Here is a 15,071-nt window from a genome sequence, read left to right as displayed (position 1 = left end):
GAGCGCCTCTCTTCCATCCATACCCTTCCTGGAGCTAGGATGACCTTTCCTAGACACTAGTGCCACTCTGTGATCTCCTTTGCACCTATTTGTGACCTGAGTCTGTCAGGTGATTGCCCTGTAGGTGTGCTCAGGCTTGGGACCCACCATGAGGGCATAACTACTGTGTCTGTAGCCAGGTCTCACCTGTCTCCCAGGAACAACAAGAGGGTCCCTGTCATCTCCACCAGGCATCCCAAGTCCCCTGTGCTGAGACTGGTAGCAGAAGTGGGGGTGGGATATCTTTTGCCTCTTTTGATTTAGGAAATCACCTCCTTGATACGATGATGGGGCCATCATAGGCATGGGACAGTGGCTGAGGGCTACGGGTGCCCTAACCCAGCTAGTAGAAGAAAGCAGGGAAGCTGTTTTCTTTGAGGCTATGGGTGTGTACTGCTTTATTTATTTATTTTTTAACATTTATTTATTCAGTGTGTGTATGTGTGCAGGCATATGTGTGCAGGCGTATGTGTGCCATGATCCATGTGTGGAGGTCAGAGGACAACTTGGGGAAGCCTGTTCTCTCCTCCTACCATGTAGGCTCCAGGGATCAAATTAAAGTTGTCAGGCTTGGCAGAGGCACCTTTACCCATTGAGCCATCTCGTTGGCCCATATGTATTGTTCTGTGAGTTGTTTTTGTAGGGGGATGAGAATGGGTGTGACTGGTCTCTGGGGTACAGATGAGTCTGAATGGGGTGGTCTTCATGTGGACATTTCCGAGTTACTGTATGCTCCTGGGGCCATTTCTCATGGCCTCTCTCTTAAGTACCTTAATGGGAGTGTTTATTGTTCTGAGTGTGTTTGTGGCAGCCTTGTCTACCCAAGGATGTGTCTGAGAGTCTGCCACCTCTGTGCAGGATGGCCTCTGTGCCCACTCTAGTGTGGAGGTGGATGAGAACCTCCTCTACAGAGTTGTCCATCACTCTGGGTCTGCAGACATGATTCTCAACATAAACCTTCCCATGTCCTTAGCCTGGCTGTGCTGCCCACTATGAGTCCACTCCCTTTGCTTCCCCTTCCATCCAAGGTCACAAAAGCTGTGGCTCAAGTCTATTACCTTTGCCCCTTTCTTTGGCACCTGTGGGCATCCCTGGTACCCCATGGGCATCCTATGTCCATACAAGGTTTGCTGACCCCTTCTCCTGTCTGAAATGTCACTGTTTTTCATCTTTTGGAGCCATCACTGAGGGAGCTGTGGATCAGGTGTGGGGGGGGGTTGCAAATAAACCATATCTCAACCTCAGCTTGACATCATCCCAAAGGACTGTTACTGTAAAGCCTCTTCCCAGCAGTAGCTCTCCTTAGCCTTTTCCCAACTTTTTCCTGCCCCCCCCCCACCCAGGGGGCACAGGGCACCATAGCATGGTGTCCTCCCAGCAGGAACCCTCAATGTCTCTCTCCTCTGCCAGCGACTCTGAAGCCTGGGGAATCTTGTCTGCTCATGCCAGGCACCCTGGGGCCAGGCCATCTGCTGCCTCTATCCTCCTGCAGAGGCTGGCACCGGTCAGCAGGGTACCCTAAGCTTTGCCAAGAACCAGCCTGCCCTTGGGGCTGCCTGTTCCTTGTCAGTAGCCATCTGGAAGGGCCTTCTGGCCTCTAGGGAGGTCAGGGTGACCCCAGGTTACTGTGAGGAGAGGCCTCAGGCCCCCATAGACCCCTCTGTCATCTCTGTAGTCCCAGGCACTGCCCAAGCCCCCAGCTGTCCATCCATTGCCTAATGCCAGGAGGCCACTGATGTTGATCCACTCTTCTCTACGATCCTGGCACGTTCTGGCACACAGGCCTGCCTGCCCTGGCCTTGGCCCCAGCCACCCTCCTCTACTCCCTGCCCTCATCCCTACTGGGGTCCCATTCCCTCCCACTCTGCTCCATCCCGGTGTTTTCTTCAGTTTTGTCTGCAGACTTTACTCCCATGGAAGGCTGCCCAGCATCTGGCCTCAGCCCTTGGCCCCCTCACTCCCTTCTCCTTCCCAGGCTACACTTTGACCTAGCTGGACTAGAGGCTTTTCCCTCACACTCCCCTCTGCCTGCTCCAGGGTACTTACCCATACCATCTTTCTGCTTGGAACGCTTTTCTTCCCAATCTCCAGCTGCTCATTTTCACCACCCAGCAAGAATGTCATCTCTCCTGGGACATTTTTTTCTGGCCTCCTACAATCAGGTGCCATTTCTGTAGCCCCATGACCCAGATTTATCTCTGTCCCTGCCTCCTACTTTTGACAGACTTATGGTCATCTGTTCTTTTTCTTACCTGTAACTCTGAGGGCAGTTACTATGGATAGAATGATACTTGAAACATCTGGGATGTTCTTTCCTACCTCACCAGCAAACCTAGAACCTGCCCATCCTTGGTGCGCCAGGGTGTTCAGGTTGCAGGAGTGTGAGTTGCACCAGACATTCCTTTGTGTCTGTTCCCCAGAGGGTGGAGACCCATGTCCCAGGACTAAGTAGGGAGGGCCTCTAACCTGCCTCTGTCCTGCCCCCCTGGCAGCTCCCTCGTAACCATCTCTTCTCTTATTTCCATCAGCAACCAAACTACTGGAGTTTCAAGGTCAGTGTGCAATGCTTCTGCCTCTGTGACAACTGCATGTGCTACCCTACCCTCCCTGCCCCTGCCTTGCACATGCTTTGCACCAGGGTGTGTGTCTGCACGCACCCTCCTTTGCGGGCGGTGGGCCTGGTGCTGCCAGCTGTGGCTGCTGCTTGGGGGAGAGTCTGGGTTCACCTGCCAGGAGCTTGTGGATCCAGAATGGGAATTTCACCACCTCTGCTCAAAGTTTGGGTTGGAGATGATCCATCCCAAGCGTTTCCAGCCCACCAGGGGAATGAGAAGATCTCCTGACACTTCACAGCCTAGAGAGACTACTGACAGAGACAGGGATCTGGACTCATGAGCTCACTGTGGGCTGTTCCTGAACTCACACTTCACCTCACAGGAAGGCCTTGTGATTCCCTTTCTTATTCCCTATCACTGAGGAGCTGGTTAGTGTCAGGCAACACACTGATGGCCCTGTTTGTTTAAACTTGTCCACTTTGAGGAGGGTGAGACGGGTGCCTCCTACCTGCTCTGTAGAGTTTGTATTATTGAGAACTGAAGTGTTGTCTCTCAGCTCCCAGGATATCCTGGTGCTCCTGGGGGAGCGCCTTCAGGTAGTCCAACCAACTTGGCTAGCCCTCAGTCACAGAGCTGGGTGAGACAGTTGTGTTGTGGCTGGTTTTTTGGGGTCTGTGTCCCCTGGAAAGGGTTGGAAGCTACCACCCAGACTTCTAGGCATCCTGTGTGTGAGCCTTTGACTCAGTGTAACATGGGATCTGGTATCCTGTAAACCCACCTCTCTGGTCAGGGGGAGAAAGGAAAGGGTTAATGCATGGGCATGAGGGCCTGATGGCCTGGTGGAAAATTCTAACCTGCTACTAACTAGTTTAATGACCTGGCAGTAACTTACAATCCTCTGGGCCTTATTTTCTCCTCTGGAGAGTGGAACAATGTTCAGATCATGGCTGTGTTCTCCCATAGAGGAGATTGAACCCAGGGCCTTGAGCATGTGTTCTACCGCTGAGCTACATCTTCAGTCTTTGTTTACTTTTTATTTTGAGACAGAGTCTCACAAAGCTGCTTTGAACACACTCTGTAGCTCACATAGGTCTTGGATTTGTGCTCCTCCTGTCTCAGCCTCCCAAGTAGCTGGATTACAGGCATGTATCACCAGGCCTGACTCAGAGTTATTGGAAGATGGGAAAAATGAGAAAATGCATGTCCAAGGCATTGTGTCTGCTTGTAGAGAGTCTCAGCTGGTAGCTAACCTCATTAGGAACAGAGTCATAGATGTTGACCTGATTCCAACCCCTGGATGCCATAATCACCTTAGGATCTTGTAAGAAGGCTTGAGCTTCAAGCTTCTACCCACAGAGATTCTGATTCAGTAAATGTGGGGTCCTGGAAAGAGAGTTTATAAAACCTTCCAGGTACTTCTGTTCTGGTCTGAAGACAGCTATTGGGAGCCTCTTATACTGGTTTGAATATCCCAGCCCCAGCCTCTTCTCCCTGGCTTCTGGCCAGGCCTCGGTGGCTCCTTCATGGAACAGCTCCAGTGGCTGCTCACTGCCTTTCACCACAGGCTCTTTCTGTCCTGGGAGAATTCTACTTGAATTTGTTTTCTTCTCTTGCCATCTCCCTAGTAGGTGTGCCTAACCTGTGACCTGTAGGGCACATGTGGCTGAGGATAGCTATCAGTGCAGCCCAACACAGAATCATGAACGTTTTTGTAACTTGATTGTGCAGTTCCTAGGTGTGAACTTTGTAGATGATGACTTTGGATTGCCATGTCAAAAAGTTAGACACACCTGCTAATGGCTGGGAAGTCCTTCTAGATGTCTAATTTTACTCTGTTTGGGGAGGGACAGAGAGAAGTATTAATGGGGTTTCTTACTCCTTAGTTTTCTGCAAGGGCAGATAGAAGGGAAAGATGACCTTGGGGGTAGGATGGAGGCAGGGGCAGGTAGAGGAGGGGATGTAGCCATCTTTTCTCCCAGAATTCCTGTTTTTGTGGTTGGCAACCTGCAGGACCTCTGCCCCCTTCATGCTGTCCATCCCATTCTCTCCTGGCATCTCATTTGCACCTCCATCCTGGCCCAGTGGCCACCCCATACTCTTCATCCTACCAGCTGTTTGATTCTGCTTCATTCTGTAGCCTTTCATCAACCCAAACCTGGCAACCACTGACCTTTCAGTTCCCTGGCAACCCCATGTCCACCAGCCTTGTCCAAGATCCCTACTACTGCAAGGGCTCCCCAGTAGTGTCTTCCCTGGGGCTGAGGGTACGAGGGCACAGGCTGCCACTCATGGTCAGCTTAGAGCTGAGCCATAGTCTGAAGTCTGGATACAAGATCCCCCAAGTGGGCCCAGTTCCCATGCTGTCTCCCCCTTTCTAGGACCCATGCCCACCCTACCTGTCAATGCACTGAGTTTGATACTGGAAACCCCTTGTTGACCCCAAGTCTGACTTTCCATAGTCCTAAGGTCTCAAGACCACCTTGGGGGACAACTGGGCACACTGCTTATTGGAAGATGTTCTCTCTTTTCAAGAGTGCTAATTAGATTGGACCATTAAATTGAGTTAATAGGAAGATGGAGATTAATTAGGAGTTAATCAGGATTTGGGGTAAAAGGAAACTGAACAGGAGAATAAATTACTCCTTTTAAGAGATGTGTTTGTTAGGTAGGTGTGGTGGTGCTTGCCTCTAATCCCAGCACTCGGGAGGCAGACGCAGGAGGATCAACACAAGTTTGAGGCCAACCTGGTCTACATATCAAGTGTTAGGTCAGCTTAGGCGACATAGTGAAGTTTCCTCTCAAAAAACCAAAACAAAATAAGTAAATGAAAGAGACACCTTTATTGTATTCTTAATTGTACAGGTAATATATTCCAATTGTTTAAAAATTCATTCAATTTCATAGAGAGGAATAAAGTAAAAAGAAAGAAAGAAAGAAAGAAAGAAAGAAAAAGAAAGCTCTTTCTCAGATCTGAGATTACTGATGTTGATGGGCATAGAGTGATTTGTTGTTAAAAATGGACTTCTTTTCTCATAAGGTCCCACCCTATAACATAGGCTCCTGTGTGCTGGGATAACAGGCTTGTACCACCACACCTGGCTGTCTAAATAGACTATTACTTTACAGAAAAGTACAGTTGGACAACGTTTTTTTCCAGGGTAGTAAACGTACATGCATATGTATAATGCATGTAACATGGAATGGTATAGGTCTGACTCATTATCTTACCCCTTTAAATAATTTAAATGATTGAGTTTCTTTATAGTAGCCAGGTTTAGGAACTTGGGTAGAATGGTAGAGGCTGTGGCCGTGGGTGACAGTCAAAAGTAGGCTCTAAAATTACAATTGAGTTCATAAGGCAAGACACCTCCCTCTCAGGAGACAGCAGTCAGCCTGTCTTATGACTCCTTACCGCTAAGCTACAGTCCCAGTCCTGTCCTTTTCTCCTCCTCTATTTATTTATTTATTTATTTATTTATTTATTTATTTATTTATTATTTGTCTGTTTATTTACTTGTAATGGGGATTGAACCTAGGGCCTCACTGAGCTACCTGCAGCACCCCTCCCTATCCCAGCTGGAGACCACCCTCAGCTATAGTTTTAAGGATCAAGTCATGCTGGTGGCTGGGGGAAGCCTGCTAGACTGTGTGGCTGCATATGTCTCCCAGAAAGGGGAGGAGCCTAACAAATAACCGGGTACTTGTGTGTATCACATCTGGCTTTGCATGTACTCTGAGGGTACAGTTTGCTTTCAATTGGGGCACAGCTGGCTCAGGGGTTGTTTGGGGGTATTCTTCCAAATTACTGTACGTCAAGGACTCTGGGTGAGTTCTGTGAGGCCGGACACTGACGCTTCCCAATGCTGGAAGCTTTGCTTTCTCCCTGTCCCCCCACCCCCAGCCCGCTGAACTCCAGGAAGAATAAATTCGCTGCTCACACACCCGCCGCTTAATTAATGTCTGGAACTAATGCTCCAATTTGCTCAACGATTCTGCTGCTCACCTCAGTGACAAATTTGTGTTGTTGTTCCTTGGAAGCTTAAAATAGCAGGCGTGCCCAAGGATCCAGCTCAGATGGTTTCTTACCTGTCCTCGCAGGGTGCCTGAGTCCTTTGCCCACTGCTTACCAGCTGGGTGTCCTGGGGAAGCCAAGGCCTTCTAGAGGTGGGGGAACCTTCCTGCCGCTGCACAGCAGGCCTGGATCCCAGGAGACTGTGTGTGTGTGTGTGTGTGTGTGTGTGTGTGTGTGTGTGTGTGTTGCTGGCTGGCTGGAGCTCCCCGACCCAGATGGAGGCAATGGCCGGGCAAGCGGTGGGGGCGGGGCTCATGCTTGGTGCCTCTCGCCCTGCCTTGCCCCTGCAGACCCGCAGCTCGCGCCACACTCAGGGAGCCCAGCCAGGGCTGGCAGACCAGGCAGCCAAGCTGTCCTACGCCTCGGCTGAGTCGCTGGAGACCATGTCCGAGGCCGAGCTGCCCCTGGGCTTCAGCAGGATGAACCGCTTCAGACAGAGCTTGCCTCTCTCCCGCTCTGCCAGCCAGACCAAGCTACGCTCACCAGGTACTCCCAGCTGGCCTATCCTCTGGCTCTGCCACAGGCTCCTCCCTCCTGCTTTTCCCGCTCCTCCCTATTCTATCTCCTCCAATTCAACCCCTCCTCTTGCAGGAGTCCCCTCTCCTAGGGCCTGGCTGTCCTCAGTTCTTTTTCCCCACCCCTCGACCTTAGCATCCCCTGCTGGTCCTTCCGCTCTCCCAAGGTCCTTTCTCATCCAACCCTTTCTCTTTCTCTACTCCGCTTCTTTTTTCTCTTTCCAGCCTCCCCATCTTTCCCCACTTTCCCCCAGTTTCTTCCCCACAGTCCCATTCCAGTGTCCAGGCTCCAGCTGCCTGGAGTCCCGTGAGTGCTTTGAGAGGTGGACCCCGGCCTGGCGCCCCAGCCAGCCGCATGAAGAGCGCATGGGTGCACTTGCACTCAGGGGCAGCCTCGGGCCTCAGACCCTGCCGTTGCGGAACCGATGCGGCTCCGGAAGGCTCACCTCGTTCTGGAGGCCGGCAGCGGCGGCAGTGGGGTGGCGGAGGTAGTGATCTTGAGGGCGGCGTCTCCTTCGCAGGGGTGCTGTTCCTGCAGTTCGGGGAGGAGACGCGGCGCGTGCACATCACGCATGAGGTCAGCAGCCTGGATACGCTGCATGCACTCATCGCGCACATGTTCCCGCAGAAGCTCACCATGGGCATGCTTAAGTCGCCCAACACCGCCATACTCATCAAAGATGAAGCTCGCAACGTCTTCTACGAGCTGGAGGACGTCCGGTGGGCGCGGCACCGGGGGGCTGGAGTGTGGGGGTGGGCTTCCCCATACTCCCTGAAGGGTGCTGGACCCTGGAGGCCCTTCCCCAGAATGATTTGCATCCGCTCTCCGCCCTTTGCCTCCCCCACCCCCCAGCCCTAGCGCCCCGCCCTCTCTCTGCTAAGTTATCCACTCCTGCTGATTCTCCTGAGGCTGAGGAAATGGACAGGTGGAGTCTCTCTCTCTCTCTCTCTCTCTCTCTCTCTCTCTCTCTCTCTCTCTCTCTCTCTTCTCTCTCTCTCTCTCTCTCTCTCTCTCTCTCTCTCTCTCTCTCGTGTTTGTCGCGGCGTGGTGTGCTTGCTTGCCAGTGGTAGGCACTCCAAGGCACCAGGGAGACACTGAACATATGACTTGTGAAAGGGCTGGATGTCTGGGCCCCTTCATTGGGCCCCACTGGGGGACACATGGTGAGCCTCTGCTTCTCTCCCTACCTGGCAGAGACATCCAAGACCGCAGTATTATCAAGATCTATAGAAAGGAGCCACTGTATGCTGCTTTCCCTGGCTCACACCTTACCAACGGTGATCTCCGGGTATGGTGGAGACACCCAAAGCACTGGGGAGGCTGGGTGGGTGGAGTCTAGACAGGCAGTGTGTGGAGCCAGGGCAACTTTGGAGATGGAAACTTGGAGGCTGAGACAGAGTCCGCTAGTTAATTGTGGGGTTATGGAGGCACCGCCCACCCCTCACCAACTACCTTCCCCTCTGTCCACTTAGGATTTCTCCAAGGACCCTGTAGGACTGTGAGGCCTCTCACAGGCACCCTTTTCTCTTTCCTTTCTCATCCCTACCATGGCATGGGTCGAGGGTTGCCGTTCTCAAGTGCCCATCTGCCACTTTCCCCCATGCTGGGAGTACTGATGTTACCCAAGATGCAATAGAAGAGGGGAGCTCAGATCCAGAACAATAGGGATGGTTGGGGGAGGGGTGAGCTGCTGGCTCCTCTAGAAGGGGAAAGAGGTCCCCTGTGTCACCAGTTCCATGGGGTTCCTGGGCTATCTTCTGTGCAGAGAGAGATGGTGTACGCGTCTCGGGAGTCGTCGCCCACGCGGCGCCTCAACAACTTGTCGCCCGCATCGCATTTGGCATCTAGCTCGCCGCCGCCGGGGCTGCCGTCGGGGTTGCCGTCGGGGCTGCCATCGGGCTCGCCCTCTCGCTCTCGCCTCTCCTACGCCGGGGGACGCCCGCCCTCGTACGCCGGCAGCCCTGTGCACCACGCGGCGGAGCGGCTGGGAGGCGCCCCGGCGGCCCAGGGCGTCAGCCCGAGTCCCAGCGCCATCCTGGAGCGGCGTGACGTGAAGCCAGACGAGGACCTGGCGGGCAAGGCGGGTGGCATGGTGCTGGTGAAAGGCGAGGGCCTCTACGCCGATCCCTATGGGCTGCTGCACGAGGGCCGGCTGAGTCTGGCGGCGGCGGCCGGAGACCCGTTCGCCTACCCGGGCGCGGGCGGCTTGTACAAGCGCGGCTCGGTGCGCTCGCTGAGCACCTACTCGGCCGCGGCGCTGCAGTCGGACCTGGAGGACTCGCTGTACAAGGCTGCGGGCGCTGGAGGCCCGCTCTACGGGGACGGCTACGGCTTCCGCCTGCCGCCCTCGTCGCCGCAGAAGCTGGCAGACGTGTCGGCTTCCTCCGGGGGACCCCCGCCGCCGCACAGTCCCTACTCCGGGCCGCCCAGCCGCGGCTCGCCGGTGCGCCAGTCCTTCCGCAAAGACTCGGGCTCTTCGTCGGTCTTCGTCGAGAGTCCTGGAGGCAAGACCCGCAGCACTGGGAGCGCCTCGACGGCCGGAGCGCCGCCTTCCGATCTCTTCCCCGGGCCTGGGGAGCGCTCCCTCGTGGGGTTCGGGCCACCGGTGCCAGCCAAGGACACAGAGACCAGGTGAGGAACGCTGGCATGGTGAGGGGAGGAAGGAGACGGCGGAAGGGCACAGGGAGGAAGAACCGCAGAGGGTGGCCGGATCTCTGGGGCCGCAGGGGTGGTCAGAGCATCTTGATGTGGCTGGGAAGACGTGGGAGGGATGGGTGAAGCCCCAGGTCAGGACTCAAGAGACCTGGGTTTGCATTTTTTGCCCGAACCTCAGTTTCCTCTCCTCCCCCTACCCCTCCCCCCCCCGCCCGCAGTAATTTGGATGCGCTGGCGCAGCCTTCTCAGTGCCCTGCTAGCACGGAGAGCTGTCCAGCACACGGCCAGCTGAAGTCCACTTGGGTAGGAGTGGGAGATGACTGGTTTTTTGTGTTTTGTTTTTTTTGAGACAGAGTTTTGCTATGTAACCCAGGCTAGCCTTAAAAACTCAGCAATCCTCCTGTCTCAGCCTCCTGATTACTGGGATTGCAGGCAAGTATAGGCATCTGTGAGAGGTGCAACGGAGGGCTGTGGGTTTGGTCCTTGGCTTTGAGTCTGATCTCAAAGTCCAAGGACAGACTAGTGTTTCCTCTAATCTAACCTTAGGAATTAGGTTGCTAATCTTAGGAATGGGGGGAGGGAACTGGGTAGGAGGGACCACATGGTCATAGAAGGGCTTGCTCAGAGCTACCTTTCTTTCCAGGGAGCGCATGGAGGCCATGGAGAAGCAGATTGCCAGCCTCACAGGGCTGGTGCAGAGTGCCCTACTGAGAGGCTCAGAGCCGGAGACTCCAAGGTGAGCCCACTCTCCTAACAGGATTGTCAGGGCCTGGGCTTGAGGCAGGAAGAACTGTGAGCAAAATTAGAATCCCTGGGCTCAGTTTCACCTGGGTCTCATTCTGTGTGACTCTGAGTGTCCCCCTTCTCTGTGGCTCTAGCCTAAGATCAGGAAGCTGGGGGTGACATCTAAGGCCCAGTTTTGATGATGTGGAGCCAGCCCAGGCCCCTGATGACCATCTTTTCCCTCAAATACAGTGAGAAGATTGAAGGCTCCAATGGAGCAGCCACTCCCTCAGCACGTGAGTGGTCCTTCCCTTTCTCTCTCTAAGTCTCAGTTTCCTAATCCTTAAAGTAGGGCTCAAATAGCTACATCACTGGGTTTTCAACAGGTCAATGAGTAGTCACCTTAGCCCAGGTGCGATGGCCCCTCCTGTTAGGGCTCACCACCACTTAGGGTAGGCAGTCATAACCATGTGCCTTTCTGGCTGGCATGTGAGATTAGGAGTGGGGAAGTTAGTGTCCCAGTCCCTCTCACTTTTTGCCCTCTTCCTTCATCTCTCATCCTCCTGGTCCCTCTCAGCAGCAGCGTGTGGGTCAGGCAGCCGGAGCAGCGGGGCCACTCCGGTGTCTGGCCCTCCTCCACCCTCGGCAGGCAGCACCCCTGCAGGGCAGCCCACTGCAGTCAGCCGTCTGCAAATGCAGTTGCACCTGCGGGGACTGCAGAACAGCGCCAGCGACCTGCGCAGCCAGCTCCAGCAGCTGCGCAAGCTCCAGGTAAGGCTCCTCTCCAGCATCTCCCAATCTCCACCTACTCCCCGCTGCAGTTCCCGCCCTCCAAGCCCCGCCTCAAATCCCTACTGTACCAACCCACCGCCCGGCGAACTCCATGGAATTCCTCACTGCTCTGTAGTCCTCCGAACCCTTTTTCCTCCCCTTCTAGTTCCTACTTCCAAGTTAAACCTCCTCCCAGTTCCTTCGCCCACATCTTCCTCACTGAGCCCTAGCCCTCATCACCCTCAAGTAGCCCCAGCCCACCCTCCACCATGCGCTATCCTTTGAGGCAGTTCCAGTTCCTTCCTGCTCCACATCCCTTTTTCCCCAAGTCCCCTCAACTGCTCCTTCCTGAGCTGGGCCTGGCTGACCCGCCCCGCCTGGCAGATGGTCCCACCTGTCAGGAGCCTAGCATCACTGTGTCTGCTCCTCGAGAGGGGCCCAGGTCCTGTTAGGTGAGGCTAATGAGCAGAGACAGGCTGGGGAGGGGGCAGGGAGCTGCCATCTGGGCCACCGTAAGATCTCGCCCACTCTCGCCCACCATAGTCATTTGGGCTTGGAACTGGACTTTGAGTTCCAGCCGCAGCCACAGAAACTATCAGCCTCAGCGCTTGAGTCCCTCATCCCAGGCCCGTCCCCATTCAGGACTCCACTCTGTGAAGGCCCTATTTAGAGTGACCCTTTGCCCCCTTTACTCTCATCCGGTTCTCCTGCTCCTATACTCCAGAATTTACCATCCCACCCATTTGCTCTTGCTCATAGCCCTTCCGCCGCACCCTGTGTGAAGCCCAGTAGAGCTCAGTACGCTCCACGGTCCCTATCCTCCCCTCGGGATCTGGCTTCGTCCCTCCCCACCCTAGTCTTTCCTCCCCCCCCTTGGTCCTCAGCCCTTACTCCCACCATGCCATGCCTTTGCGACAGCTCGCAGCCACCGCGTGGTCTGCGGAGTCTGCCCTCTGCCAGCCCTTCCCCTGCGACGCTCCTCCTCGTCCTCCTCCCACCCGGTCCACACGTGCATCCTCGCGTTCCGCAGCTCCAGAACCAGGAGTCGGTGCGCACGCTGCTGAAGCGCACCGAGGCAGAGCTGAGCATGCGCGTGTCGGAGGCAGCTCGGCGGCAGGAGGACCCGCTGCAGAGGCAGCGCACCCTGGTGGAGGAGGAGCGGCTGCGCTACCTCAACGACGAGGAACTCATCACTCAGCAGCTCAAGTGAGGCTGGACCCCGCTGCGGGGGTGCCGGGGGTGTGGAGGGGTGTGGAGGCTCTGGGGACCCGCAGCCTGATTTCCATGGGAGCCCAGCCCCTTTCCTTCGGAATCACAGGTGACGCTGGTCTGTTCTGAAATATGGTTTCACCCTCCTATAGGCTTGATTTCTCTATGACCAACAAACCTTTGACCATGTGGCATATTTCCCGATTTCTTTTATTCTGGCTTGGTGCCTCCCTCTTCTGTGGTCTTGCTTCCTGTGGCCTGCAGCTTACTCACATGTGGCTGTCTGGCTGCTTTTCCTTTGCCTCCTGCCACTTTTCTTCTGACCTATAACCTGTGCAACTTTACCCTTGGGTTGAGCAAGCAGATAGAATGCCAGGTGTGTTGTCACCTGTCCAGGCTGTTGCTGACCACCATTGCCATTATACCCATTCCCTGATCCCCGAGATCAGCCATAGCCAAGGAAAACCCTTCTCCCTCCTTAGCACAGCTGAAGCTGGGCTCTAGTGTTCTTGAGAATGGGAATAGAGAACAGCCACCCCCCCCCCCCCCCCCCCCCCCCCACCAAATGCTTAGGCACAGGAAGGGTTAACAGAAGACAATCTCTGATCCAAATTTAGCAAATGGCTGTCTGGCCACAATTCCATTGTCTGGCACCTGTGAAGGAAGACACTGTTTTTCCCTGTCCTTCCCCTCAACCCTACTGCAGCTTTCTCTTGTCAATTACTTGGGCAGAGGCAAAAGCACTGCCTCTTCTTGTGACCCCCTTCATGGTAACACAGGGCAATAGGGGATCTAGAGGTAGCTCAAGAGCCAGGGCACTGTGTGATCAAGGTAGCTCCTGTCCCTCTCTGTGCCTCAGTGTTCTCATCTGTGTCCAGTACTAAGTTGCACTAAGGGGCTTGATACCAAGGAACCAGGTGAGCTGCTTAAAGGAACCCTTGCCAAGGGCTGCTGGAAAAGGTCAAAGCTTGTCAGCCTGGGGGCCCACACAGTCTGGGTGTGCATTTCAGCAAGGTACCAGGCAAGGATTCCCATGATGCCAGGAGATGAAGTAAGGGGCCATCTTGCATGGAAATAAACCAACAGCAGCCACTCCAACCATCCACCATATCCAAGTGTGATAGCTTAGTGATAGCCACAGCCAGATTTCCAGACAGACCAGCTACCTTCATCCTCTCTTCCAGGGAACCTGTTTTCCCACCTTCCTGTCCTTTCCTTTCCTTGTCTCTTTCCATTCTGCATAGAAGAGCTGGGTCAGAATTTTCAAAAGGACCAAGACTGAGACATTAAAAGGAAATTAAAGGAACTGTCAAAGCACAGAGACAGAGGAGATGAAAGGATGAATTTATTCTCTGGTCTTTGTGTCTGGTCCCTGGGTTCTTAGAGGCCTTAGTTCTCTGGGAGCACACAGACTCTCTACCCTCCTTGTCTTATCAAACCCATTACTCAAACTGCTCACTGTAGAGAGCCCATGACTAACGCTGCTGGTGGGATTCTCCAGCCTGGAATTGATGTCTGCCTCTTTTGAGTGAGACAGGGGCTGAGCTGCATGCTAGCCCTGTGGTGGCTCTGGACTGGCCTTGAAGGCCCTTCTCTGGCTGCAAACCCTCCTCACTTGCTATTCTTCCATGTTCCTCTGCCCCTTCTTCTTTCCTGCTGTCCTGTTGATGATCAAGGCTGGTTCTTGATTTCATTCAGCTGGGCTCACTCTAACCTGTCTGTCTAGCCAAACACTTGGGCTCTGCTTGGACATTGTCTTTGAGAGCTGTCCCTCCTGACTGAGGCCTATTGGCTCTTGGAATCTGCCTTTGCTGACTGAGAACTCATTGTGGGGAGGGGTGACCTGTGCAGCTCACAGGGTCTGTGCTCAGAAGGATTGATGCTGTTTTAATGCTCTGCCATCACCATTATGAGATTCTGAATGATTAGGTTTTTTGTTTGTTTGTTTTTTTCTTTTTTGAGACAGGGTCTCCTTGTAGCCCCAGCTGTCCTGGAACTCCTATGTAGACCAGGCTGGCCTCGAACTCACAAAGATCTGTCTGCCTCTGCCTCCTAAGTGCTGGGATTAAAGGCATGTACCACCACGCCCAGCCTGTGATTAGTTTTTTTAAAAATTATTTTTTATTTTATGAGAGAGAAAAGAGACAGACAGACACAGAATATGCCACCTGTGTAGAGGTGCCTGTAGAGGCCAGAAGAGGGTGTTTGATCCCCTGGAATTGGAGTTACAAGTGTTGTGAGCCATCTGATGTGGGTACTGGGAATTGAACTCAGGCCCTCTGGAAGAGCAGGAAGCCCTCTTAACTGCTGAGCTGCCTCTCTAGCTCCCCTGAATGATTTTTGAACTAAGGACACATTTTCATTTTTACAGTTGGCCCTGCAAATTATTTCGGCTGATTCTAATCTTTTCCTGACCCTTTGAGCACTAAATGCAGACCTTAAAAACCTAGCCACATTTTTTTTTTCAGTGCTGGAGATAAAACCTGTGCATACTGGACAAGTGCTGTAGCACTGACACCTATGCCTCCAGT

At 54.0% G+C, this 15,071-nt stretch overlaps 1 protein-coding gene across 9 annotated transcripts in view; it reads left to right on the top strand.

Moving 5' to 3' along the window:
• Srcin1 (SRC kinase signaling inhibitor 1) overlaps positions 1-15,071 on the top strand; it is a 64,302-nt gene that overhangs the window by 29,500 nt on the left and 19,731 nt on the right. For 6 of the 9 annotated variants that reach the window (XM_017801152.1, XM_017801151.1, XM_017801153.1 and 3 more), the window contains 9 exons: positions 2,568-2,591; positions 6,957-7,152; positions 7,703-7,901; positions 8,377-8,470; positions 8,948-9,813; positions 10,481-10,573; positions 10,813-10,856; positions 11,138-11,331; positions 12,362-12,537. In XM_017801152.1, coding sequence (XP_017656641.1) covers positions 2,568-2,591; positions 6,957-7,152; positions 7,703-7,901; positions 8,377-8,470; positions 8,948-9,813; positions 10,481-10,573; positions 10,813-10,856; positions 11,138-11,331; positions 12,362-12,537 — 1,886 coding nt within the window. The remainder of the gene's footprint in view (positions 1-2,567; positions 2,592-6,956; positions 7,153-7,702; positions 7,902-8,376; positions 8,471-8,947; positions 9,814-10,480; positions 10,574-10,812; positions 10,857-11,137; positions 11,332-12,361; positions 12,538-15,071) is intronic. The other 3 variants (XM_017801154.1, XM_008845265.2, XM_017801148.1) reach the window with 1 other exon arrangement.

Source organism: Nannospalax galili, unplaced genomic scaffold, assembly GCF_000622305.1.
Source record: "Nannospalax galili isolate Female #2095 unplaced genomic scaffold, S.galili_v1.0 scaffold1382, whole genome shotgun sequence".
NCBI lineage: Eukaryota > Metazoa > Chordata > Mammalia > Rodentia > Spalacidae > Nannospalax > Nannospalax galili.
This window is presented reverse-complemented; position numbering and strand designations above follow the sequence as displayed.